This window comes from Lathamus discolor, chromosome 3 (assembly GCF_037157495.1).
Source record: "Lathamus discolor isolate bLatDis1 chromosome 3, bLatDis1.hap1, whole genome shotgun sequence".
In the NCBI taxonomy this organism is placed as follows: Eukaryota; Metazoa; Chordata; class Aves; order Psittaciformes; family Psittacidae; genus Lathamus; species Lathamus discolor.
The window spans coordinates 72,213,482-72,240,817 of NC_088886.1; the positions used below are offsets into that span (position 1 = coordinate 72,213,482).

General features: G+C 44.9%; 1 protein-coding gene across 3 annotated transcripts in view; it reads right to left on the reverse strand.

Moving 5' to 3' along the window:
• Positions 1 to 27,336, reverse strand: part of VWC2L (von Willebrand factor C domain containing 2 like) — a 58,498-nt gene that overhangs the window by 18,801 nt on the left and 12,361 nt on the right. The window contains exons 3-4 of one of the 3 annotated variants that reach the window (XM_065669747.1): positions 18,208 to 18,337; positions 11,540 to 11,600 (exon numbers count right to left, since the gene is read on the reverse strand). The exons of 1 other annotated variant lie outside the window; for it this stretch is intronic. In XM_065669747.1, coding sequence (XP_065525819.1) covers positions 11,575 to 11,600; positions 18,208 to 18,337 — 156 coding nt within the window. In that variant the 3' untranslated portion in view covers positions 11,540 to 11,574. Of the gene's footprint in view, positions 1 to 11,539; positions 11,601 to 18,207; positions 18,338 to 27,336 lie in introns of those variants that run through there. One more of the 3 variants, XM_065669746.1, reaches the window with a different exon arrangement.

A 27,336-nucleotide genomic window follows, 5' to 3' on the forward strand; every position in this document is an offset into this window, starting at 1 on the left:
TATCTAAGTGTTTCCACACTCTTTAGCAAGTATTCCCTGCCTTGTTTTCCAGCATTCATTTTGTCCTTCGGAAATGTTTTTGAAGCCAGAAAGGGGATTTAGACATTAGAACAGCTACTGACCTAATACAAGTTAATGATTTTATAAAACCCCTAAAAAATGCTTTACTTTAAGAAATTGATGTTTTCTATTGTATTTTTTCAATGCCAATTAATTACTTAATTCATTAGCAATGTAACACACGAATAGTCTTTGAAAATCTGGTGCTTTGTGTAGATGCCTTTAATTATGGATAATTAAATACTGTGGAAGGACCTGATTACACCTCTGAGCATTTTCTAATTTCAAACTGAAACATAGAATCATAGAATAGTTAGGGTTGGAAAGGACCTCAAGATCATCTAGTTCCAAACCCCCGCCATGGGCAGGGACACCTCACACTAAACCATCCCACACAAGGCTTCATCCAACCTGGCCTTGAACACCGCCAGGGATGGAGCACTCACAACCTCCCTGGGCAACCGATTCCAGTGTCTCACCACCCTTAAAGAACTTCCTCCTTATATCCAATCTAAACTTCCCCTGTTTAAGTTTTAACCCGTTACCCCTTGTCCTGTCACTACAGTCACTAATGAAGAGTCCCTCCCCAGCATCCCTATAGCCCCCCTTCAGGTACTGGAAGGCTGCTATTAGGTCCCCATGCAGCCTTCTCTTCTCCAGGCTGAACAGCCCCAACTTTCTCGGCCTGTCTTCATACGGGAGGTGCTCCAGTCCCCTGATCATCCTCGTGGTCCTCCTCTGGACTTGTTCCAGCAGTTCCATGTCCTTTTTATGTTGAGGACACCAGAACTGCACACAATACTCCAGGTGAGGTCTCACAAGAGCAGAGTAGAGGAGCAGGATCACCTCCTTTGACCTGCTGGTCATGCTCCTTTTGATGCAGCCCAGGATACAGTTGGCTTTCTGGGCTGCGAGCACACACTGAAGCCACCTCATGTTCATTTTCTCATCGACCAGCACCCCCAAGTCCTTCTCCGCAGGGCTGCTCTGAATCTCTTCTTTGCCCAATCTGTAGCTGTGCCTGGGATTGCTCCGACCCAGGTGTAGGACCTTGCACTTGTCGTGGTTGAACTTAATAAGGTTGGCATCAGCCCACCTTAGAAGCGTGTCAGGGTCCCTCTGGATGGCATCCCTTCCCTCCAGCATATCAACCGGACCACACAGCTTGGTGTCATTGGCAAACTTGCTGAGGGCGCACTCAATCCCACTGTCCATGTCAGCGATAAAGATGTTGAACAAGACCGGTCCCAACACCGATCCCTGAGGGACACCACTCGTTACCGGTCTCCAGCCGGACATTGAGCCATTGACCACAGCTCTTTGTGTGTGGCCGTCCAGCCAGTTCTTTATCCACTGAGTGGTCCATCCATCAAATTGATGTCTCTCCAATTTAGAGAGAAGGATGTCGTGTGGGACAGTGTCGAACACTTTGCGCAAGTCCAGGTAGATGACATCAACTGCTCTGCCCCTGTCCATCAGTTCTGTAGCCCCATCATAGAAGGCCACCAAATAGGTCAGGCAGGATTTCCCCTTAGTGAAGCCATGCTGGCTGTCACCAAGCACCTTGTTGTTTTTCATGTGTCTTAGCATGCCTTCCAGGAGAATGTGCTCCAAGATCTTGCCAGGCACAGAGGTGAGACTGACTGGTCTGTAATTCCCTGGGTCTTCCCTTTTCCCCTACTTGAAAATGGGGGTTATATTTCCCTTTTTCCAGTCATCGGGAACTTCACCTGACTGCCATGATTTTTCAAGTATGATGGCCACTGGCTTAGCAACTTCATTCGCCAGCTCCTTCAGGACCCGCGGATGGATTCCACCAGGTCTCATGGACTTGTGCACGTTCAGATTTTGAAGATGGTCTCGAACCAGATCCTCTCCCACAGTGGGCCCAAGGTCTTCATTCTCACAGTCCCTGCGTTTGCCTTCCAAGACTTGGGTGGTGCAGTCAACGCCTTTGCCAGTGAAGACCGAGGCAAAGAAGTCATTCAGAACCTCAGCCTTCTCCAAATCCTGTGTAGCCAGTTCTCCCGAGAGCTTCCTCATGGGGCCTATGTTGTCCCTAGTCTGTTTTTTGTTTGCTGCGTACCTGTAGAATCCCTTCCTGTTATCCTTAACATCCCTGGCTAGGTTTAATTCTAACTGGGCCTTAGCCTTCCTAACCTGGTCCCTCGCTTCCCGGACAACATCCCTGTACTCTACCCAGGCCACCTGTCCTTGCTTCCACTTTTTATAAGCCTCTTTTTTCATTTGCATTTTCCTCAGCAGCTCCTTATCCATCCAAGGAGGTCTCCTGGCCCTCCTGCCGCACTTCCTTCTAGTTGGGATGCAGCACTCCTGAGCTTGTAGCAGGTGTTCCTTGAATTTCAACCAACAGTCTTGGGCCCCCCTGCCCTCCAGGGCTATATCCCATGGAACCTTACTAAGCAGGCTCCTGAAGAGGCCAAGGTCTGCTCTTTTGAAGTCCAGGGCAGTGAGCTTGCTGCATGCTCTTCTCACTGTCCTGGGGATCTCAAATTTGACCATCTCGTGATCACTGCATCCAAGGCTGCCCTGGAGTACCACATTCTCAACGAGCCCTTCCCTGTTGGTGAGCACAAGGTCAAGCATGGCACCTCTCCTTGTCGGCTCCTCTATTACTTGCAGAAGGAAGTTGTCTTCCACACAATCGAGGAACCTCCTGGATTGCTTGTGCTGGGCCGTACCGTCTTTCCAACAGATGTCAGGGTTGTTGAAGTTTCCCATGAGAACTGCCTGTGAGCGTGAGGTTTTTCCTATCTGTCTGTAGAGTGCTTCATCTGCAGGTTCTCCTTGATCAGGCAGTGTGTAACAGATCCCCACAACATGCTCCTGTACTCCTGAATGCATATACCAAAAGCTGAGCTCAACAACCACATGCAGTAAAAAGAGATGGAAAAAAAAAAAAACCCCACCCGAAAATCCAGATCAGCCCAAACCCCACAGCTAAAGTAAAAACTCCTGGGGAAGCTCAAAGGGTTTGTGCACACCCAGCCTGCTTGTTCCCAGTCCCTGGCTTGTTAGGGATATGAACAGAAGCCCAAATAAGCTCAACATGGAGCTGCTGCAGCCAGCAAACAAATGTAGGCTCAGGGCGACTCGATGTTAATACTTGCTAAAGTTAGGAACAGGTTTCCAGATGGTCCTTTGTACGTATGGCTGCAACAACCAAAACTGCTACAAAGAGCAAAGCACTCTCTGAACAAAATCAGGGCTGACCTTGGAAGATGAAAACTTGCAAGTGCCAGAAGATACTCCATTAGTTCGGCTTTGCATTCCTTCCCCTTGCTTTATTTTCTTTTTTCTTTTCTCCCCTTTATTCCACCACAGAGACCATGGTGAGAAAGTCAGCATCCAGAGGGCTGTAAGAACCACTGCGGCTGTCTCAGAAAGGGGTTTTAATCTCAGAAGCAAGCCAGGGAAATGTTTGTTTTGAAGACAGCATCGCCCCCCCAGCACTTTCAAGACAGATCCCCTCCCTACCACAGCTGAGATCCTGCAGGGGGGCTTAAAGAAGTTTTATTTTTGGATCCTTCTGTACTCACTGGAAAAAAGCAGGGGAAAGGAGGGGCACAGATGTCTACATAAAGCCAATTAGGGCTGTCATGCCAGGCACCCCCGCTGTGCACACCTTCCCTCCCTCCTCCCCCCAGCATCTTACTTATACCACAGCCAATTCCTCCCAGCATCTCTGTCCCTCCTGAGCTCTCCACAACCAACTGTCTTCTGCCTTAATTAAAAGCCACCAATGATGGTGCTGAGTGATAAAATGAGGCCAGGCGCTTTTCATTGCTAGTGGCCAGTCCCACTTGGCTGACTGGGAGCTGACTTTTGCCACTGGGCAGCCTAACCCAGCTCCCTAATGAATCCTAGAATCACAGAGTGGTTTGGGTCGAAAGGGACCTTAAAGCTCATCCAGGTCCAGCCCCTGCCCTTCCACTAGACCAGGTTGCTCCAAGCCCCTGTGTCCAACCTGGCCTTGAACACTGCCAGGGATGGGGCAGCCACAGCTTCTCTGGGTACCCTGTGCCAGCGCCTCAGCACTTTCACAGGGAAGAGCTTCTGCCTTATACCTAGCCTAAATCTCCCCTGTTAAAGTTTAAACCCATTCCCCCTTGTCCTATCACTACAGTCCCTGATGAAGAGTCCCTCTCTGGCATCCCTGAAGGTACCCTTCTGGGGGTTTATAACCCCTTCCTTTGAGGCCATTCCCCTTCCACCGCCACCTCCCAGGCCTTTAGAGCCATAGATAGAAGCTAGGCTAAGTCTGTAAATAAAAGGAATTACCATTTATTTCACCGGGTGACCATTTAGGCAGGGAAGTCCCTCAAGTAAGAGTGAAATGGTTCAAGAAGGAGGTCTGGGAGGGTCACACTGAGCACCAGGAGAGCAGAACCAAGCACAGCCCCTCTGTGTTTCTCAGTCTGATCTTGGCAAGATCTTTTTGGCAAAATCTGGCACCAAACCAAAGGAGGCAGAGCAGCAATGTATGGGGTGTGCAGACCCTCCAAGACAATTTCCCTGCCTAGATAAATGCTCGCTGGGAGGAGGGCTGGCTGTAACTTCACCTTTGGACTCACTGCTTGTCCTAAAGGAAATGCTGCCTTGCAGAGGTAATGGCACCAGCATCCTCTGATTTGGAGGGCATGAGGCCAGCTGATATGGGTGCAGGAACTGGCCCTTGCTATTTTTTGCTGTAACAACTTCACTGTCAAGCTGTTAGAACAAATGAGAGAGGGGAGCAAATCCTCAGCTGTTGAAAAAGCGTGGGTATTTCCCTTGGAGCAAGGCAGCCAGGCCAGTTTACACCAGTCTCAGGAAGTGGTTCAGTGCATTTGCTCTCAGAAGAGCATGAATGCAGCCAAGAAAAAATGTGATTTCAGTGCAAAATATAGCAAACATATCTAATTGTTATTATTGCAGACAGGTTTCCATTTTTAATCACAGTTTTGCAAGTCCTTAATAATTACCATTTGACATTTCCTGTAATACATTTCTTTTTTGTCTGACACAGCTTGAAAAGCAACCAAAAAGTCTCTCGATTCTTTCCTCGTAGCACAGTGAGGGTACCAGAGCCTCACGCACATCAACCACAGCAACTCAAATGAAACCAAGCTAAATTCAGTCATCAATAGTTGGCAGCCACTGCCCTGATCCATAACCCAGAGGGCAGGTCTGCGACTGCTGTGCTGTTGGAAAGGCGCCGGTGCCCACAGCGCTGGCGCGACTGCTGGCCTCTGCTTGCTGGGAGATAAGGGATGACGCATAGGATGCTGCGGACCCAGTTCAGATGAATAATCCTCATGCAGAAGGAGTCCCTTGGACGTCAGCAGGGGCTGTGATGAGTCAGAGATCGGAGAACAAGGCTTTTCTGGAAGGAACACCCAACGCTGGCTTGGCCTTGTGAAATCAGAGCCTTTGACTTGCAGACCAAGCTGGCACTGACACGCTGCGTGTCGGCTGCAGTGTGCCCCCCAGCCTCTGCGCACAGGCAGCCCAAGGAGCTGATGGGGGCATTATTCACACCCTGGGTTTTGTAGTCCTGAAAGTATGCGGTGAGAGCTGAGAGGAGTGGCATGAAAGCATGCTGGTATTTTGGTTCACAAGCCAGAAACCAGGCAAATGCACTGACCGAAGATAATGAGACTCAGGAATACTGAAGCAGTATTGAATGAGGGCTCTTACCCCCGCACCTCCTGACATTTCCCATCCATTTCAATCAGACAAGAAAGTGCAATCCAAAGTGCAAATAGCTTTGCAAATAGCAAAGCCTGCAGACCTCATCCTGCAAAGTACAGAGGGTTTTCCAAGAAGCACTGGGTGCCGGCAGCGCTCTCCCACCAGGCATAGAAGGTGGTGGTCCCAAAGGCATCTAACCCCAGAGGAGTATATTAATCCCATCCTGGAACTGACCACTTACTCTGGCGAGGTGGAAGGATGTTTCCCATTACAATGGGGAGCTATTTCTGCTACTTCTCTCTTACTCAAATGGGGAAAAAACGTCAAAGCTACAAACACTTTTTGATTTTAATGAAGATCTGAGCAGGTTATCTGAAATAATTCACTGAGCAAAAAGGTCCTTTGTTTCCTGTCTTTCCTGCTGGAAATGATAAACTAAAGATCTACACTCAAAACCATGTCACCCCCTTTTCCCTCCCAGATTTAAGTGAGTTCATTTTGAAAACATTAAACTAGGGCATCTGATCCTTCCAAGGTTTTTTCCCTACCTTTTTTAATGTACAAACAGCAAGTTTGCTATAATTGGCCTATTTCTTAGGGATGTTTCAGTGAGTCAGCATTTTCTGACCAACATGTTCCCATCTTCTTCAAATACTCTCAACTGGCTGCAACGAAAAAAGTCTGAGCTTTGAAAGGTCGAGGAGAACTTTGGCTGCTCATCTTCAAACAGACCCATTTCTCTCAGTAGACCCCTGTGCAGGACATGAGTACTTTTCTTTTTGGTGCATCAGCTCCTGCTCCATTTATTCTAACAAACATGAGCTTCCCTGCCAGCACTAATGGCACAAAACACTTTTAACTGGGACAAGAATGTGGCTTAGCTGACATAAAATGTGTTATACCAGTTGTGGGACTTGTCCATATCTACTTTTTTTTCCCCCTAAAAAGTGCTTACAGAATTCCTTGTGACAATTATAATTTCAGAAATGGGTACAAGTGGAATATGTATGTCCTAGAGTTTACCTGAAAAGAATAAACTTTCCAAGCACAAGATATGAAACTCTGCTCACGTGGTGTAGAGTACACGTGATGAAGATAACAGTTGCTCTGGGATACCTAAGGGGAGCTTTGATTGCCCTTCCATCTTCCCAGGAGATGAAAACTGCTGTTGACATCTTTTGTGTAAGAATAAGGTTAAATCATGTACAAGATTAGCTCACATACATCCTGAGCTCATTGCAGATAAGGCAGATGTAAAACTCCGTTAGAAGCACAGAATCACACAGTGATTTGTGTTGGAGGGGACCTTAAAGATCATCTGGTTCCAACCCCCTGCCATGGGCAGAGACACCTTCCACTAGACCAGGTTGTTCCAAGCCCCATCCAATCTGGCCTTGAACACTGCCAGGCATCCCTAATAAGACTGCTAGTCTGTTGTGTTTCCACACTGTTTTAAAGGGGGTTTTAGCCTGATTTTCTGAGCTTCTACCATGGGCAAATTCTGATTTTTAGGTTTTTAAGTTTCAAGAACCTGTTTACAACAAGAAATGATACGGAATACAGGCATGCTGACAAGGGTGGCTAAGAGTGACCATGTTTTGCAATGAGACCCACTTAGTACATACCTACACCCCCAAAGGACACGTTCCTTCCGTCCGGCAAAAAAACTAGGATGTCCTCAGGACACAGAAGGTAGGAGGACCATGGAACTGTCTTTGCTACTGACCTATGGTATCACCTGGCATGCAGCACTGCCCTTCTCCCTGCCTTCTCTCCTCCCCAGTCCCTGTTACACATGTAAGCTCTGCACCTCATGTCTCAACACACGATGTCTCCTGGTGGCTCGGTGCTTCTGGAAGCAAAAATAATAAGGGGTAAGAGTTCAGTGGCAGCCTTTCTTGTGGAGGGACTCAGAGAGCACACCCATACTGCAAAATGCAACAGGGCATGAGACTCTCCTCTGGCTCTAATGCCACATGGCAAAATCTGGCCACATCCTCACCACATGGCACTTCTCCTTGGGCCTCCTCCGGACCTCCAGACCTCCTCCAGCCCTCCTCCAGCCCTCCAGAGGGCACATGAGGAGATGCCCTCTTCACCCCAAGATGTAACTATTTTGTATGCATTTTTTTGTGCTTGAGCTAGCAGGAGGGTGGCCCTGCAGCCCAGCGGGGTGAGGGTCCCTTAGCATCTGGGTTAGGGTGAAGACATGAAGACACAGCTGGGCAGTGGAGCACACAAAGCCTGCTAAAACAGCACTGGGTGACTGCTGCAACTTAGGTGTGTCACTCATTACAAAGTGCTGACAATCGGGGTCCCCTAGATAAGTTCTCTGCCCAGCTCTCTTTTATTTAGCTGTACCAATATAGCCAGAGGCGCAAGGAACCGAACCACACTAACCCAATCAGCCAAAGCAAACTGATTCTTGCAGCATCATCTCCTCTTTTCCATTGGGCTTTTATTTGCTGATGACTAAGCCTAAACTCTTGTGCCTTAGGCATTAATTCAGATTGCAGAAGGGTCTTCTAAACACAAACACAGAAAGCAAGAGATTACCCCTCTAACCAGCCAAGTTCTTTGCAGCTCATGATACAGGAAGTGAGGTGAGAAAAGCTTCATGCTGCGGGAACAATGCCCTGGTGCTGAGCTTGTAGACCACACCGAGAGCTCAAAGCCCTTGTGGAAAGCCAGAGTATGAAGACAGTTAACAGAAATGGAGAGGGGTGGGCCATGAGGGGGTAGAAGGGAATAGATGCTGATGATTATGGGCAGAAGAGTGTCTCTGGACAACAGGGACAGGCAGTATCTCTTGGCAGGCTTGGCACTGTACCAGCCTCAAGACTGTCTCACAGGAACCTACTTGGGCAGCACAGGTCAACCACTGTCACACAGCAATATCGCTGCCATGTATAAAGAATATTCTTTTACCCTCACCTGGACATGCTGTAACAAACTATGCATCCCTCTGGCAAATGGTTCCACCAAACTTGCACTTATTTTTATTTTGTCCAGGAGCTGCACTCTGTCAGCAGATCAGGGATAGAGATAATGAAAAATGCACCCTAAAAATGCTTTTTAGTTTCTCTAGCTGAACTAATTGGTGAGCTGGCAAGCGTAACAGGCTAGGATGATGTGCAAACATACAGTAATACGCAGAATGAGATTACTGCCCCGATTTCCTTCGCAGAGGTGTGTAGGTGTAGGAGAGACAGAAGGCTATGCTTGAAATACAGGACCCTTCCAAGAGACGGAGACACAGAAATGGAGAAAACTTCTAAGTGCCTTTTTTAATTCTAAGTTTTCTCAGACTTGCTTAGCTCTAATCTTTAATTCATATTTTCATTACAGTCTCTTTGCTCTGTAAAGTCTGCATTTCATGTAAAAGGAGCAGCTCAAACATCAATTATTTGACATAAGTCAACCCCTTGTTCAAGTCCTCTACTCTACATATATGTAGGCTCCAATAAAAGAAGCATTAAACATTCATTAAATTAGAAATACATGAAGACAGAGCCTGCCACTCTTCTCATACAGATATGCTTAATAATCCCAACCTTCTAGAGCAGCAAAAGCAAACCCATCTCTAATCCTTTTAGAAAGCCTGACCATGCAAAACACCCCAGCCTCCTGCAATGTGCCTGTGAGTCACACAGATATTAGCTCCTTCAGGTTCGATCCTCAGCTAGAGCAAATCACAGTAAAACAACACAGCCGGCGTTACACCAAGTGACACGTACTCAGGATTTGGCTTTAGGCTTCTCTTGCAGCAAAACAGCTTGCAGCAAAGTAATTGGATAATAACGTCACTTTTGGTCTTTCAAGTTACACCACAGCCCCATTCCTGATTTAATTTCAGTCCTACCCGGGCTGCCTATGTTCTGCAAAAGGAACCTGGTTTCCCAACCTGAATCTAGAAACTCTTCCCCCTCCCCGAAACCCCAAACCCACCCCCTCCTCCACAACATACTATCGTGATTGTAGTGGATCTTGAACTACCCCTGCCATAGGCTTGTGCACACAAATTTCAGCAACATTTTTCCCAAGGAGAAACAATCACCAATGGGCAAATGCTTCTTCATAAATATTTCTGAGTTTAAAGAGCAATGCGGAGACCATGTAACACGCTTCCCACATCTCTGTGAGCTGTGTCTGCTCAATGAGAGCTTTGGAGCAAGTCTCATCCAAGAAATGACTTCTCATAATCCCAAACCCTCCTCCTTAGGGTGCCTGTAGACATTCATTTTGAACTCTGCTGGGACGAAAGCATGGAAACATCGTTAGGGCCTGGGGTACATAAGCAGGATAGTGGCTTTCAGCTCCTATAAGGCTTTTGGCTGTCTGGCAGAGTCTTCTTCCGCCTTGTTTAATATGTGAATTATCCTCTGCTTGCTTCCTGGGCAGACGAAGAGATCACAAATGCTTGGGAAGCATTAGCTGACCTGTGAGCATGCAGATGGACATGTCGGGTCGAAGAGGGCCGCTGTCCCGCTGGCTCCCTACACAGCATTCTTTGAATGGAGCTTTTCCTGGCAGCATCCCTGTCACTCTGAGGCTACCCAGTCCAGCAGCTTCTACTCCGTGTGAGCACTGAGCTGTGTGATGGGAGTTAATCACATTAAGCACTGTTCAGTTCATGTCTTTTTTGTTCTCTAAAGGCTTTTCCTCTCACTTGCCTCTTTTAGTCTCTCCTTCTTCTACACTTCAGGAGGTGACAGATTCAACTCAGTCCTCCTCGATGCAATCCAGCACCAGGATGACGAGCTTTGGAAGGTGTAACCTCTATATACCTTTCCAAAGCTTTTCACCATTATTAGTTGACTCTTCCAACAGCTGTGTCCACAGGGAGCAGGGCATAGTTTTGAAACTCAAAAAGGACATTTGAGCATCCAGATAAATCCAGCTGTCTGAGATTTCCAAAAGCAACGGAGGAGCTAGCTCTTGACAGGTGCTTACGTACCTAACTCTCATCAGCTAATTCAGAATCTACATGCCTTTAAACACTTGGCCCAGAATAATGGAGGTGAATGAGCTCCACTGAAAACCAACTTCAGGGAAACAACATTTTTCAAGGAACAGCGAAGTAAGTACTGAAGTATTTTGTCAGGTTGGTGACTTCTTGGCCAAATATACCACCTTGTTTTCAGTCGTGATCTTCTACCACTGTTTAAATTGATCCTTCTTTCCCCTCTGTTGGTAATCAAATCAGTCCTTTAATTGAGCTAATAGGGCACCACAGTTTACATTCCTTCTGGTAAATACAAAGAACATTAGCTGTCAAACCATCAAAAATGCATCCTTTGTAGTATCAGGTATTTTCTTCTGTATTCAGCCTTCCAAGAGCATTGATTTTCGCAGCTGGCCAAAAAGTCTTGGTGCTCTGGGCTCTGTCATTGCAATGTTCAGATGGCTTCTACAGATTCTGCAAAACTGGAAGATGACTCCTGATTAGGGGTGGCATCTCTGCATCAGCACAACAGTGCTAAGGAGTCAGCCACGACACAACCACCAGCTTCCATGCACTGGGCAAGCATTGCCTGAAGAGGAGCGGGTCCTTCCTGTCACCACTCAGAGATCTGAACCGGGTGGTGGTACCCAAAAACCTGTCTGGCTGCCATGAATACTTTATCCACCAAGAACAAAGGGTGATACTGCTATGCTAGGCTACCAGCTTCGGTCTCTGGGACCTTTGAAGAGGATTGTGGAGTCCAGCAAAGTCCGGCGTGCGGGACACATCTTCTTGGCTGGTCACATTCAACTTGCATCTGTACAACCAATCAGCATATTGCATAGACTTTGACTGAAGGGATTTTAACTGCAATCTTAAAATCTGGCCATTTCAGGAATTCCTGAAATAAATTAGAAGAGGAATTTTATTTAGTTGGGGCTTTTTCTAAAGGAATTTCCCCATGGCTCCAAACCACTGTTTTCCAAAGCATAAATGAACATGAAGTCTTCTCTCATCCTCTTGCCACATTTTCTGTCACCTTTATCTTGCAACAGTTGTATATAATCAAATGGCTGAGAAAACATCCTCTCCCCAAAACCTTCCTGTTTTTTTCCTCAAACTTTTAGCAATTTTTTCCACACTTCATTGATTTTTTTGTCACTGATCATGTTAGAAGCAGATGCTTTCCAAAACAATGACCTGGAGAGTCAGTGATCCACATCTTGCACATAAATAACAAGCTCTATTTATGCAATAAAGTACAGGTAACTTAATATCCAGGCACTGGATTATTCGGTATTAAAATCTTGGCACTTTTCAAGATAGCTGATAATTTGGAACAACAGAGACCATGTGGGAAAGTTCTTTTTGTCAATATTGGTTAATAACACGCACTTTTAATCCACTACCTTCACCTAAAATACAATAAGTAATTTACATTTATATGGAGCTTTATATCCCTCCAAATCCCAAAGGGTGTTGCAAAATAAACAGCCCCCAAGATAATAGCAGGGAATTGATTTGCTTGCCTCCCTGATTTGGAAGGAAGAGCCCTGTTCATGGACTGCATCGCCAACACCTCCTTTGGTGGCATCTGGATTTTCCTGGGAGGTCTAACCACTCAAGTGGTATTCAGTACTAACCTTGCTTCATTTATGAATGGAAATGAAGTTCCTGAACCAGTTTTCACCCAGCATGTGGCTGGGCAGGATGGGAACAGCCTGACCTCGGGACTGCATGAACTTCCCTCCGCTGTCCACAGCAGAGCTCTTCCAAAGGGACACCCCTTTAACATTTGGGAGCTTCCAAACGTCTCCCACCAGAAGAAAGGCATTTCTGCATACCCCTCTGCTAGGAAAAGGCAGCCTTGAAGGTCAGCCCCTGGGTGTTATTCTGCAGAGTATAACATTTTTGCCACTGCATGCAGAATTCACTGCGGGACACATGTAGCATACATTTGTTTGCTAAAGGAAAGGCTGCCCTCAGCATTGACAGGCTGGGAAAATCCCTGGGGGTTTTCTGGGCAAAACATACTGTTATGGAAGGAACAGGCTGGGGTACAGAATGCTTATTGCAAATTAACTCAAACAGAGAAATAATGAGCAGCAAGTTTGGATTCTCAATAAATTAAGGGAGAAGCTTAGGTAAAATGTGGCTTTCTATGCATGGAAGTAAATTATTATTTACTCACTTTTGTGTTTATGGCCTCAAAGATGAAGACATTTGTATGGAATTATTAATATTTATAGCATATTAAATTAAATACCCATAAGAGCTTTGCCTGCATACATGCTGTTTTACCAAGATAAAATCTGCTGAAGGTCAAAGGGATCTTTTACTTGTGTGTGGAGCGCAGGATCAGAGTCTACTTTGAAATCTGTATCAACTGTGACAATTTAGAACTTTAATTAAAGACTCAGTGACAGAATATCTATGAAATGTCTTCCTGCTGCCCAGTATCTCACCACAAATGTCTCCAGAAGCCCATGCTAACGTGAATAAGCACACTTGCCAGGAAGTATTTCATTGTAGACACGTTCGCTTTTATCTGTCTTGTTGGGTAAAGGATTCTTTTGTTGACGATCAGTGGCAACAAAAATTAAATTAGAAGCAAAACCAGATCCCCAAACAGAAATTTATAATGCTTATTCTGTTCATCCCTCAAGAAAATGGAAGTGCCACGGCAAAGTCTATTTTAGCAACTGTGTTAATGTATGTGTAAATGGGTGAAGGCGCCTTTGAAATGCTCTGAAAAGAATTTCACACTTCGGAGAGGAGAAGTTAACAATTCTATTGTGGCACTTCTTAGAATTTTTAAATTAATTTCCCTGACACAGCTGTGCCATAAAATCCCCCGTGATGGCGAATTTTTGCTAATGTTGAGCTTATTTTTGGGTACGATTCTGAAGGAGCACTTTATAAAATCAGGAGAACATGGGTTGCTGAGAGCCCTGTGCTGCCCTCCCTTTGCCTCCACTTACCTCCAGCCTTTCCCCAAGCAGCTGGGAGGCCTCTAATTTGAAACTGCATCTGGTTTTTCTTCCAAGGAGCAGCAAACAATGGATGGATGCACAAGCGGCATGAAACTGAGCTCCTCTAAGAGCAGTGGGCAAAGATCAGTGTGTCACTAAGTCAGCACGGCATTAGAGGAGGGACCTCTTAAGACCAACTGGGGACTCCCTGATGGAGCATATGTACTCACCCCCTCAGAAAGGGCATGTTGGGCACTCTTTGGCTCTGAGCAAATAGCACTGGGGAAGGTGAAACACAACGGACTTCTCCCTTTGTGCACAGCAGTAGGTGAGAGCTGTTTGCAGTTGGCAAAGAAGAGGAACCCATTTAAACCAGATTAAGTGATGCAAATGATGATACACTGGGGATCCCCTCCCATCCCTGCATCCTTGCCAGACCATGTCCAAAGGTTTGAAGGAAATGTAAAGAGCAACCTTGCAGTGATGTGTAAGGAAAGGCTTTAAAAACCACACATCCCACCAATAACGAGGTTCAGCCCTCAGTGGCTGATGAATTTATGGGGAGGGAAAAGCAGAGGTTTGGAAACGAAGAGTTCAGGGTCAGGTGAGAAGACCGAGGGGAGGTATGATTAACACCACTACAGCCCCGGACACAGAAGCATGGGGACTACATGGAGGATTTTTGCTCTGACAAGCTTTGGAGTAAGCAGAGTGGATGGATGTTCTCACTGAACTGCAGGAGAACCTGGGGGCAGGGGGGACAGCACAGATGGTGGCAGCCCTGAGCTTGATTTTGACAGTGACAGGCAAGTTTTAGATCCCGCAGAGGAGAGAGTTAACAATAGCTGACACACTTTTGTCTGGAGAAGTCACAATGACTCGAAATAACAACTCAGGCCCATAATTCTGCAGTCTGCCACTACCAGGAAAAGTGAAATCCAGTGACCTTTCTTCTCCATGATAGAAACGCTGCATGTCATCTGGAGTCATCGACCTTAAAATCTACTCTGAAAAACTGGACAATGGGACACGGAGAAGAAAACATCCTCTCTCTCCTTCACCCCCAGATTTTAGCTTCCCAGTACCTGCTCCACATGTAATGCAGTACTCCTTGCAAGCAGAGACAGCTTTGCATGAGCTACAGCATTTAGTGAAGCACAAGATAACACTTCCATTTCTTTTGACAGTAATCTCCAAAGCTACTTGTTCAGACTGCTCTTAAACGATGGTAGGGGGAGGGAAATTGGTACTGGCTTTTTATGCATCTTCAGGTCAGGTATGTTAGATTCAACAGATTTTTGCATTATCATAGAATCATAGAACAGTTTGGGTTGGAAAGGACCTGAAGATCATCAAATTCCAACCACCCTGCCAGGGGCAGAGACACCTTCCACTAGAGCAGGTTGCTCCAAGCCCCTTCCAATCTGGCCTTGAACACTGCCAGGGATAGGGCAGCGATAGCTTCTCTGGGCAAACTGTTCCAGTGCTCACTGCTTCACAGCACTTTTGCCCTTGGCAAGACATAATTAAGAACGGTGTGAAAAATCTATCTGAATGTATCAAGAGGAAATTATTCTTCCATTAATGGCAGCAAAAGCTAAACAAGAAGGTAAGCTACGCTGCTAGCAGAGTGCAGCAAACGCAGGGCTGTTTTAACCTAAAGTGAAGATCTTTACCAAAATTTTAAGGAGCAGCTTTTGGAATGAGGATTTGAACTACTTGCTGTTCTAGGGATTAACTTCCCCATCCACCCAAAAGTTGTATCCCTTGAGCTCTCCTGTTTGCCAGTCTAAAATGATGACCACAGGGACTGAGATGAAGCTAAAATCTTTTCATCACACTGAAACATGGCACCGTAACTGCCTTCACCACTTAGGGAGAAAGCAAAAGCTACTGGACTGAAGGAAAAAAAACAAATAAATTAAAAAAAAAATAATAAAAAAAAAAAAAGATTTTCAGTCATTTAAGTGGGTCTGTCAGCTTTTGTTATCTTCATGCCCTTGTGAAACTGAGCTTTAATTGGCTGGCTGCAGCAGAGAGCCGAAAGATAACATTCTGGTCTCAAGATGACTAGACAGCTTAAAGCACTGAGATCCTCATTCATTAGGTAGTGTCAGAGGGATTCAGAGGGGTAAGAGACATAGCAACGTCTGTTACTCTTTCACATGAAGTTCCCAAAATGTTAGAGGGAGGCAAAGGGTGTGAGCCACACTTGGAGCCACGTCCAAGAGCAGTAACAAATCTGCCCATCAGATTCCCCATGACAGTGGAGACTATATTGGTGCCTACTGACTTCTAACATTGTGTGAATGATTTAATTTCATTTGCAAAGGATAACACCAAAACTACAAGCATTGGCCGGTCAGCTCCAGCTGTGCACGAGGTGCAGGAAGCCCTGCCAGCTGGGGTTTTTCATACCTACAGCTAGGATGGGATGGAAGAAAGCACTCGGCTCTCCTCCACAGCACCCCCCAAGGAACAGCCACGCCACTGCACTGCCTCTTCCCTTCATCCATCACGGATGGATGGATGGAGGGAGCTGTTGGAGCTGTTGCTGCAAGACTTGGTCTCCCTGGCCCCAGAGATCAGGATCTCCAAGGCATACAGGCTGCTCTTAAGAGAATGGCAAGAAATACTTCCCTGCCTAAAATAGTTTTCAGACAATTTTATATCCATAGCTCCAACAGATGAGTGAAGAGAGGAGTGGAGAAATTCAGTAAAACCATGGAGGAAGCCTCCTGGCTTCTAGTTCCAATCATTACACTGTGCCCTGGAACCTCTTCACCAGGTGTCTGATTTTCTTCCTCTCCTCCCGTCCTCATTCCCATCAGTAGGAGCAGCTTCCTTCCCTTTCCTCCTTGTTATCTGGGCACTCATTATTTTTAGAATAAAGATGATGCCCTTTCCTGGTCACCAGATATGTTGGGGACTACAACACAGAAAGCCACCAACCCTAGGAAGTGGGGGACTCTGGTTATCAGAGGAAGTGGTCATGGTGCTGAAGTGTTGGTAGGGAAATCCAGCAGCTCCTGCACCTGTGTGAAGCCACCTCTGAGTTTGCTCTCCTGGGAAGCCTGCTCACAGGCTGGATTCATGTTGCGCAAACCAGATGGGAAGGAATCGACACGTGCTGCCACTGTAAATGAGGGGCATTCAGCATGGCACCCTGTACATGATGGGAACACAGCGGCCAAACACACGCTAGAGGCATTTGTTTGGGTGTAAATGAATCTGAGCTGTGGTGACAGGCACGGCAATGGCCACTGTTACCCCTCCCAGTCATCAACCCAAGATACCAATCTTGCTGAGTGCGATGGGAAACCTCACACCCAAGCGCAGTGGGACATACATGAAGGTGGTGGACAGAGCTGGTTACCACAGCTTTTCTCTGAAGTTCATCAACAACAATAACCCAATGACATTTCTTGTGAACATTTTCTGCTTTTCAACAGAAACATAAAGCTCTAAATGAAAACCTTTTAAAATACTTTTGAGTAAAAATAATTGCTTAATATAAACCTCAGGGTTACAAGTATTATTTTGGGTACAGTTTTCCAGACCAGAATTATTTATGCCAATTCCTGTAGTAAAAATATTTTGCATTTCCAACTCTTTGCTTTTTCTCTGTCTTAAAGAGCAGAAAATGTGTTGAAAATGTTATTTCTTTGTAAACATTTTCATTTAGATCCAAAAGCAACCATTACTCTTATCCAGCAGTGGTGATGTATGCAAGAGGAAATATATAAGGACAGTGAATTCCAGTCACAAGAAGATGAGACTAAGTAGCTATTTCTTATATGTCAAGAAAGCCATGAAGATGTTTATGTGATGCTAGCTCATCTTTTAATCTCTCTTCATATGTGCACTAGAAGGGTGTTTTTCCAGAGACATATGTGCATGCATACAGGCTGTGGTACAAGACTGGGGAGACCTTCTTGGAAACAGATTTATTTTTTGAAGAGGTACTTTCAGTCATCGCAAAACCTTTCTTGAAAGTATTGCTATATTAGACTCCATCAAATCTTTTCAGCAGGACAATGGGGGCCAACACTACACACACACAGACTCCAGCACACAACTAACAATGTTACAGGCTTGGTGGTTGTCTTACCAGCCCCAATGGAAGTTTTGCCATTGATTTCTGTGAATCTTCCCCTAGTTTTAGGTAATAATAATTGGTTTCTTAATTTAGGGACAGAAACTCTCTTTTTAATTATATACTTGATTTCATGTTAGACTAATTATGAGAAAAAAGCAAAGACATGAAGCGACTATCTCTGATACCAGGACTTAATCCTGTAATGCCTTAAGTCAGCAATCCCATCAGCTGCAATGAGAAGATACAGGCCAGGAAGGGCAGCCTTAGTTTTCACAGTTGCCACCTTGTACATGAAGCCCAGGCACAAGGGGAAGTAACAGCCCCACTGCTACCCTGTGCCCATGGAAGCAAACCTCCTGGTGATGCATCAGTAACAACATTTTAATAAACTGTTTCCTTTATGTCTGTTTGTTAAAGCCAACACAGTACTTTCTTACCATTTTTGCAGACAGGACAACACTGCTCTGGTTCATAGACTGGGTTGACACACTCAGGAACTGCGCAGTCTGCTACAACACAGTGAACTTCATTGCTGGGCTCGCAGCGACACCATTCGCATGGCGAGGGCTAGGAACAAATCTAAAATTAGCCCATTTCCTCCTGTAGCTCACAAGTTTGCAACATTTCTATCTTGCCATAAGATAAACACATTAGCGTTCAGTACCTCTTGACTGCATTTATTCATCATGGGTAATACAAATCAACCCATAGGACAAAATAGCAACATCTGAAATAGGCAACTGGAACATCAGACAAACCAGCGAACAGGATACTTGTTTTCCCAGAGCAAGCATGGGCAATTTTAGCTTTCATGAGGTTCCTTTGTTAAAAAGACTGAGCGGAAACCACTAGGTCATCCCTCTGCTCTAACCTGCTTGTTGTTATCTTACTTATTTGGCTTGGAGCACAGCTGGATTTTTGGAAGATCATGAGTGGTGGTTCATCCCAGGAAGGGAGGACAGGGCAATTTTCCAGATGATAGAATTACAGAACAATTTGGGTTGGAAAGGACCTTAAGATCATCCAGCCAATGCCCTGCCATGGGCAGGGGCACCTTCCACTAGCCAAGGTTGCTCCAACCCCATTCAACCCATCCTTCCAGAGATGGGGCATACTCATATCTCATGTAGACTGCCATTGCCAGCAAACCCCAAGCTGTTGGAAAGGTGCTGCTGGGGTGGCTCGTCCATTTGCCAGCCTCTCAATGTGCTTACATTCCAACTTTTCAGAACAGAGGAGAATAGTGTTGTTCTTGGAGGGGCAAAACCACTTTATTCTGTGCTTGTGCAGTACCTGTATCAGTGGTCTGTAAGCACTCCCATAATATAACCATTAGATCTGGTCCTGGCCCCAGTTTTGCCTGTTTCAACAAGGTTTGTGAGCAACTGCCTCACACAGAATATGTAAAGAGCTTGAATAATTCTGCTGAATAATTAAGAGCTTGAATAGTTCTGCTGAAGTCAGGGAGTTCTGGATTAAAACACCCAGCTAAATGGTTCCATTTCAGCTCCATCAATTCAAGCAGGAATCTCTATCCACCTCTGAGTAACAGAGAGTTGTCACGCTCACGCCCTCTGAAAAGCTATGGGAATCTGCTGAAAAACGTAAAGGTCAGTTTCTTCAGGTTCACAGTGTCCTATGCATGTGCAAGTGTGATGAAAGGATGACAACAGGGCTGGGAAAGGAGAATAAGAGGAGAATCTGAAAGGAAAATCACTTCCTTTCAGTACCTGTACGTTCAATACACAATTCCTAATTCCTCAGCAATTGTAGGTCGATCACTGACACTTAGTGATAAAGAAACTGTAGGTATTGAAAAAATCTTCTTTCTGTTGCATTGATGGGAATCTGCAGAAATGAGAATTTCTCTCTATATATATATTAAAATAAAGAGATGCAAAGGAAAGGAGAATTTGTCCCCATGTGTTTCATATGCCAGTGATGGGTCACTCATTTCTACGAGACAGATAACAACATGTGAACTCTGGTTCTGGCAGGTAAAAAGCTTTTCAGTTAGCGTCTAAGAAGCTCCATATGTCTTGAGTCAAATAATTTATTCCCAGGAAATTCATTTCTACCTTAAAATGCACTAATTGAAGCTTCCCTTGCTTTGTCTCAGTGTCTGCAGTCTATAATTCCCATCACCCCTCATTTGCTCACAGCTTTGGCAATTCAGATAAAATCAGCACTCCTCGAGCAAGGGAAGAAGTCTGTGGAGGTGGAATTCCTCTAATTATCTTTCCTCATTCAATCCTGCTTTGATTTCTGTCTGAAGCACCAGGAATCCAAATTCACTTGACTGACATTTCTTATTCAAGGCTATTTAATAAGAAGAAACAATACAGAAGAAAATAGAACTATTTGCTGAGGGATCAATAAGAAAATTGCTGCTTTGTTTTTACTCATTTTAATCGCTAATTATATGGAGCAGTAGAACTAGATCTTGTGATTTGCAGAGGCTTTCACTGATGTATCCTTCAGGACTTGTCCCCATCTTCACTGCTATAGTGGCTGCAATGCTAAGAAATACATGATGCATTTCCAGGACTGCAGCCCATCTATGGCTTAAAGATGATCAGCACAAGTAGCAGATGCCCCTGAATGACTCTGCAACTGAGTAAATGAGACATGACATTCACATCTTTTGCTTCTGTGTTGTTGGTGTAACATGAAAATGACACTGTAATAGACCATGATGTTGCTTGACACTGAAAGCAGCTTTTCAAGAGGAAAGAACTGCACACAACTGAAGAAGGAAAGCACACCTCGGTGGTACAAGCAACAGGCAGCAAACAAAAGGTCTGCTCTGGCAGAACAAGAAGACTCTTCTCAGCCACCTCCCCTTCCCCATCTTATCAAGGTCAAGCTACTTGGTCTTGCCTCCAAGATCTTCCTCTATCTGACCATTCCGTTCACTTGCCACTCAGTGTTCCTTACCATGGCTCTTACTCAGCCCTCACCTCTATGGGTGACTCCAGCCTTCCTGACCACTTCATTTATAAATGTCTCAGATGGGCAAACATCTGAGTCCCTTTTCAAAAGGACTTTACCCCAAGCACACTGATTGAGCATCTTTTTACTGTGGGCTCAGCTATTAATTTCCCTATAGCTACCCTTCTTGCTGAACAATTATGGGATACTGGCCAAGAAAGTCCTCTATTTATTTACGTAACCAGGACACAGACCAAGCAGCAAATGGCAAACTGGGAATCAGTGAAAGGTGTCCCAGAGTTTTGTTTCCTGACTCATTGTTTAAAGATTCATCCCCCATGGAAAAGCGGTGGTTTACACGTTTGTAGCCACTGAAGTTCAAACACTGGGTGACACCAGTTCCTGACAAGAAACTCTCATGCCTACTGACAACCCAGGTAGAAAAACCACGGAGGGTTTCTGAAGTGTGAAGGAGAGAGGGCACAGAGGCTATACCACTGCCACACAGACAGTGCAAACACTTTACTGGTGTCTCTTAAACTGATATTCTGGAAGAAGTGTTAAGATTAAAGGATCATAAAATGCTTGGACCACAAGATGATTTATTCACTCCACCTGTCCAAGGAAGGATTTCAAGAGATGTTAGTGCAGAGACATTCCTCTCATCATTATCCTAAGGGAAAGATGTTCACAGTGCCCAGCCATAACATGGATACATGTCCACACAATTGCATGGTCCCTTACTGTTCAAGGTGTATTTTAAGAAATAAACCTATCATTAAAACCTGAGGAGCAAACTAGGTCCTTTTGTAGAAGGTATCAGTACAGCATTTTAACTTGGGAAAACTGGTGCAAAGCACCTGAAACTCCTTTTACCCAATTTTTACTTACAACAGGGGTGACAGCACTAACCCTCAGAACTAGAGAGGAAATATGTTCTTTGATGTTGTTTTCAGTGTAGGGTCCTATCATGGTTAAGTTGGTGGGAAGAAGATAGGTATTCAAGGGCTTTTGAGAGCAGATCAAGTGGGACACAAAGCACAAAGGACCTTCTTAGTCTCACCACTGACCGTGATTCACCTCTCCTTTGGCCAGTTGCTTCAAAGATACCTAAGTAAGCACAAGGATGTGGACCCTGAACACCCCTGTTTACAGCCACACCTCTTCACCACACCTTCACAGCTCATTTCTCTTCTGTTCCATTGATCTCAAGGAGGACTGTGACCCCAGGTTTGGCTGGGAGTCACTACCAGGGAATGGCCCCATCCTGCACAGCAGGGTGACCAGAGGAAAGAGCCAGGCCTCAACTGGTTGTGTGCCTGGAAAACCTTAGTCTCAGGTGCTGTCAAATGGGAAACATCTGCAATCAGCAGAGTTTGTTAACGAAGAAGGAAGGAAGGAAAATTAAAACAGAGAATAGAGAATACACATGGCTAATCAAGATTTTATGTGCATGAATACATAATGACAAACTTGACAGATGATATAAACAAACAAATGAAAAAGGCAGCAAAGGAAACAGAAAGAAAACCAAGATACAACTGGAGCAGGGGAAATGAGGAAGCCAAACAAGACGTGGGTACCATATCTCCTCATCTTCACTTTCATGCCCATACAAGCTCCCTACCATTTTTACTCTCTTTCTGGAAGCAAATGTCAGCACATGTAGGAATAGTGACTGCTAACATCATCCAGCTAGTCCTCACAGTGACGAGGGAATCTCTCTCTTATGGAGTTGGGTGCCACATGGGTCTTTCTTTAGTCAGCTACTAGGTTTCATAGAACCACAGAAATACCACAGCTCTGAGAGATCCACACCTGAGAGCTTTACCAGAACCTCAAGTCAACCAGATGGACTGCTGGACAAAAAGAGAGATCCTATGATCAAACAATTATTTCAGAAAATAGCCTAAAAACCTCATTCTTTCCTTCTACCAGAGAGAGGTAGAGAGAAGCAAATTGAAAGTTGAATTCAAAACTCAGATTCAAAACCTACTTTTATGCTTTTCTACAGCTGAAGAGATCTGAATCAAACATTTCTTTAGACCAAGGCAGCTGGTACAATCACACAAACAATTTTAGGCAAGATCTTGCAAGATGCTTACTGTATCTGAGCCATCTCATTTGTCACAGAATTCCTCTTGTCCCAAACACTAAACTTCACCCTTAGCTTCCATAACTACAGCACCCTAAGCCACCACTCTGCTTCCCCAAACTTGTGCGAGACTATTCTGTAACATGTAGATTGCCTTGCAAAAGCTTATTACTGAGTAGCAAGTATTCTTCTTGAGTGAATGGAGGAAGCATATATATAAAAAACATTAGACTGCAGCCCCCCTCTTCCCTGCCTCCAATAAGGATTCCTTTATCTGTATGTCTGCTTGTCAATTACTCTTAGCTGCTTCTACACAAACATCTCTAGAGAGGTGGAAAGGGAGTGATTTACCTAAGACAAACAAAAAGCTCTGAAGATGACATCTGACTGATACTTTTTCTTTACCTGTTTGTTCTGTCAATCAGAAGCAATTTTCCTTGGTTTTCACTTCGCTGTCACATTCACCAGGCTAACTGCTGCTTCCAAGCTCACTCATTTCAGTCCTGTATGTGGGCTATCACCCAGCTCAGGAGAGATCCCAGACCATGTTTTAAGGCTGCAGTGTCCTGCTATCAGCTGTGATTAATCCAGCCGGCTTCTCTCAGATGTGGGGTTAGATGCTCATACTGCTCCAGGAGCTGGGAAAATGGTGCCCATTTTCCAGGCAGCCTTCTGAGAGCAACGTGTTACTTGGCACGTAAGTATTTCACAAGCTGGTGGATCTTGTGTAGTCTAACAGACTATACACAGACCTGTAACTCCTTCAGACTTCCCAGTATGTATTTAGATGCCAGCTCCCCATTTCCTCCAGGCATGTTTAGCACAGCCATCTCCGGAGACTTTGGACCTCTCCTCACCTTTTCAAAAGGAGACTGAATTGTGTGGCATTTTCTTCATACCTGAGTTTTCAGCCTCATGGAAGAAGGTTTACATCTTGGCTGGGGCTAGCATCCAGGCTGCTCAATAGCCCTGCCGTAATATATTCTGAGATACAGTTAGCAGAATTTATTGGGCTGCTCTCTTCCCTCTGCTTTCTATACTCTCTAGCTAAGCCTGAAGAGGGTATTTGTACAAGAATGTCCCATAATCACACTTGAAGACCTTATCCCATGAAGTGGTCACTTAAGGACCATGTCCTCATGCTGTCTGACTACTGCACAATAGCCCTTTATAAGTTATACACAGCTACTAGCAAACAACTACAGAGCAATACACACTTTACAACTATTGTATCACAAATACTTGACATTTCTTCTGAGGAAGGAAATTGTAAAGCTTTATGTAAGTAAGTGTTAACAACCATCTAATCACGTTACAATAGACATAGTAGAAGACAATCTAAGTATTTCCGCTGAATTGAACTGACCTGCTATTGGGACCTGTGATGTTCTTCACAGTCAAAGACGTATTTACAATATGGGCAGAACAACTGGAGAAATCTGCTTGGTTGACTGGAATTTGAAGTGTTGTATAACCAGGAAATTAAGCCAGTGGGCTTGCTTTCTGAGCCCCATGGAAACCCAAGCAGCCATCAACTAGAGCAAATGCAGAGCAGACGCCAGGGCTCCTGATATCACTGCAAAACTCATCAGCATGTTAGCTCCCACCTCCTTTAAATGAGATGCCACCATCTCCATCTCTGCTGATGTCAAGGTGGTTTTGAATGCAATGGATCTAACCTGGTACTTCTGCACATACTTGTCAGTAACTTGCCTTTGATCCAGATCCACCAGCTGTATCCACATGCATATCCTTCCTACTTGTCCCTAGGAAGGACTGGATATGTCCCATCCCCTGTCACTGCTGGACTCCAAGGGAAAGAAAGCTAAACACCACCACTGCTGGCAGGCTCTCAATCTTTTAATTTTCAAGAGACTGTGTGCCAGCACTCATATCACACTCAGCCTCCCCACTCAGACAAGCTCATCTGACAGGATCCTGCTCTATGCAGAGAAAACAGTGGGAAAAGCAAAGCCATGTAAAGTGAACTCTGTCAAATTGGGCACTTACACATTAAGAGTAGCTGTAACTTTTAATGACACTAAGGACAATGGCAATTCTGATGGAAACAATTTTTGTAGCTACAGGTTCAGGTGGTGAATTTATTGGCAGGAAGCAAAAGAGGGAAGAAAGCTAAAAAATGACCTGATGAATAAAATGCGAGGCAAAAACAATTTCTGCATTATGGCTGAGGTGAAAGTCATAAACCAAGGGAGATGAATAAAAAAGAAACCAGGATAGCATTCATCTAAGATATTCCTGAAGTCAAAATTAGAATCATTTTGATTGTTACTGAAATTGCCTGTGATCTCAGCCAGGTTAGCAAGAGACTGCAGGGAAATTCAGGGAAAGCTTTTAAGTGAGAAATTCTGCAGGTGCCAAACTACAGAGAACTGGTTAGCTAGTGAGTCCTGCCTCAAGAGGAGACTGACATCAGCCCATTTCTCTTCTGAGCTGCTCACTTTGCTATTAGCATAAATAATAAGTGCATAGCATATTAGCATAAATAAATGCATAAATAACCATCTAAATTGTGTTAAAAGTCTGGTAAATGGCTTTATTTTTTGTGCATTCGTGTGTGTGCCAATACAAAAACTTGCACAAGCAAAGATCTCACTCATTTTCGTCATTTACTTAAAATACAAGTCATCCATCCAGACAGTGGAGACACGGCATCAATTATGCTACAGGAACTGTAATGACTTGGGTTTTCCATAGGTGGAAAGTTGCCCAAATAAATGATCTGGTGAGTGATTATAGACAAGTGCAGTCACGGAAAATGCCACCAGGTTGCAAATGATTTTGCAACAGGAAAAAAATACTGAGTCATTAGATAATTTATTTGCAGTGAAAAACTGGAGCTGTATCCTACTTACATGGAGCACTAGCAAGACAAATGAACTGTGCCACCCCAAAATTGAAAAATGCTTGCACCATCCTGCAGATTGGCTGAAACAAGGAACTGGCTTCCAAGAAGCAGCACAAGTGGATGCTGAGATCCCTTATTTCTAAGGGAGCTCCCAACATGCACATAAACATTGCTAATGTAAGACTGAAATGAAATGACAAATCTCTCACTCAATGGAAAGGACTAGAGACACAAATACGTTAATGAAAACCTTTTCTATAAATGATGACTCCATCCTATACTCAAAGCAGCCCCATCAAAAGGAGGTTGAAGATGACCTGCCTATTTTCTTAGCCTACAGATGCTGCAGCTCTCCAACCAAAGCTTGATTATTGTTACCCCTAACTGCTGCTTGTCTCTACACAGGTACCAGAGTCTTTCCAGAAGGCTGGTGACCAGGCTTGGATTCTGGAGATGGAAAGGCATAAAGATGCTGTAATCTCTCGCATTAATGCATCCCTTTCCTCCCCTCAGCTTCAGACCATGCCTGTCCATACCTGGAAACAAAATGACTCCTGCCATCGTTTTGTAAAAATTCCTGGGGAGCTACTACAGATCAGTAAGCCAGATGAGGGAGAGAAGCACAGACGCACCCCATTGTGGGTATCCTGGGCCCAAATCTGATGATTCAGGATTGTGATGGCAGTGAGAGCTTTGTGGTCATGTGTTTGTTGCTATGTGGCACACAACTTGATGGGTTTAAAAGGCTCCTGCAATCACTTCTGGATCTGGAGAGTGACTCCTCCATTAGCTGATGAGAGAGAGACAACCTTGAGCTGAGCCCTGGACCTTTTTCCACAGGAGCTGTGTATCTGCAGTCTCGTGGTTGCTCTTCTCTCCTAAGAGCAGCAGTGGAGCTCTCTGTAACAACATGACATTGCACTTCTTTCATCAGAACGCTCTCTTTGTTTTGATATATGTCTCACTTTATTCCTTACTGTAGTTGCATCCCACTGACCCTGGGGCTGAGGGGACTGGAGTTCTCTATTACTTTGGTGATAATTTTTATGACTCTATTTCAATAGTGTTTTAGTTCAGACATGCCCAGTGCACAGGGAACAGAACTCCTTTTGAAAGGTTAGGGGTATGACAGATGGGACTGTGGCTCCAGTGTGCAATGAGCAGCCCTGTTTGGACACAGACAAAATGTTTGTGTGCGCTTCACATTTGTTAAGCTCCTTTTAATATCAATAGGGAAAGTGAGCCCAGCTGGCAGCTTCTGCTGATGGTTGTTGGGCTGAACTGAAGGCAATCTTTAGAGTCAGTCTGCTTTGTCTGAAGACAAGCTCCGTGTCCCCAAGCAGCTCAGGCAGCTGGGAGTAATCACCCTGGTGCATGGGTGACTCCTGGCTGGGTCGCTGCAGTCATGGGCAGGTGTTAGCTCCTCTTGCCGTAGGCACCACACTGCAGGTTTAAGTGCTGTATCACATTCTGCATCAGCAATTCACGCAGTTTTGAACCTTTTGCGTCCTAAGGGAAGACTAATCCTAAGGGTCCCACACCCCTTGTACTGCATGAAAGGAGCAGCTCCTTCCAGGATGCTTTGTTCTTGTTCAGCTCTACTGAGCTCAGGATTTCCTCCAGCATCGGAGCTGGAGACAAGAGCTCACTGCTGGTCTCCATTAACATGCT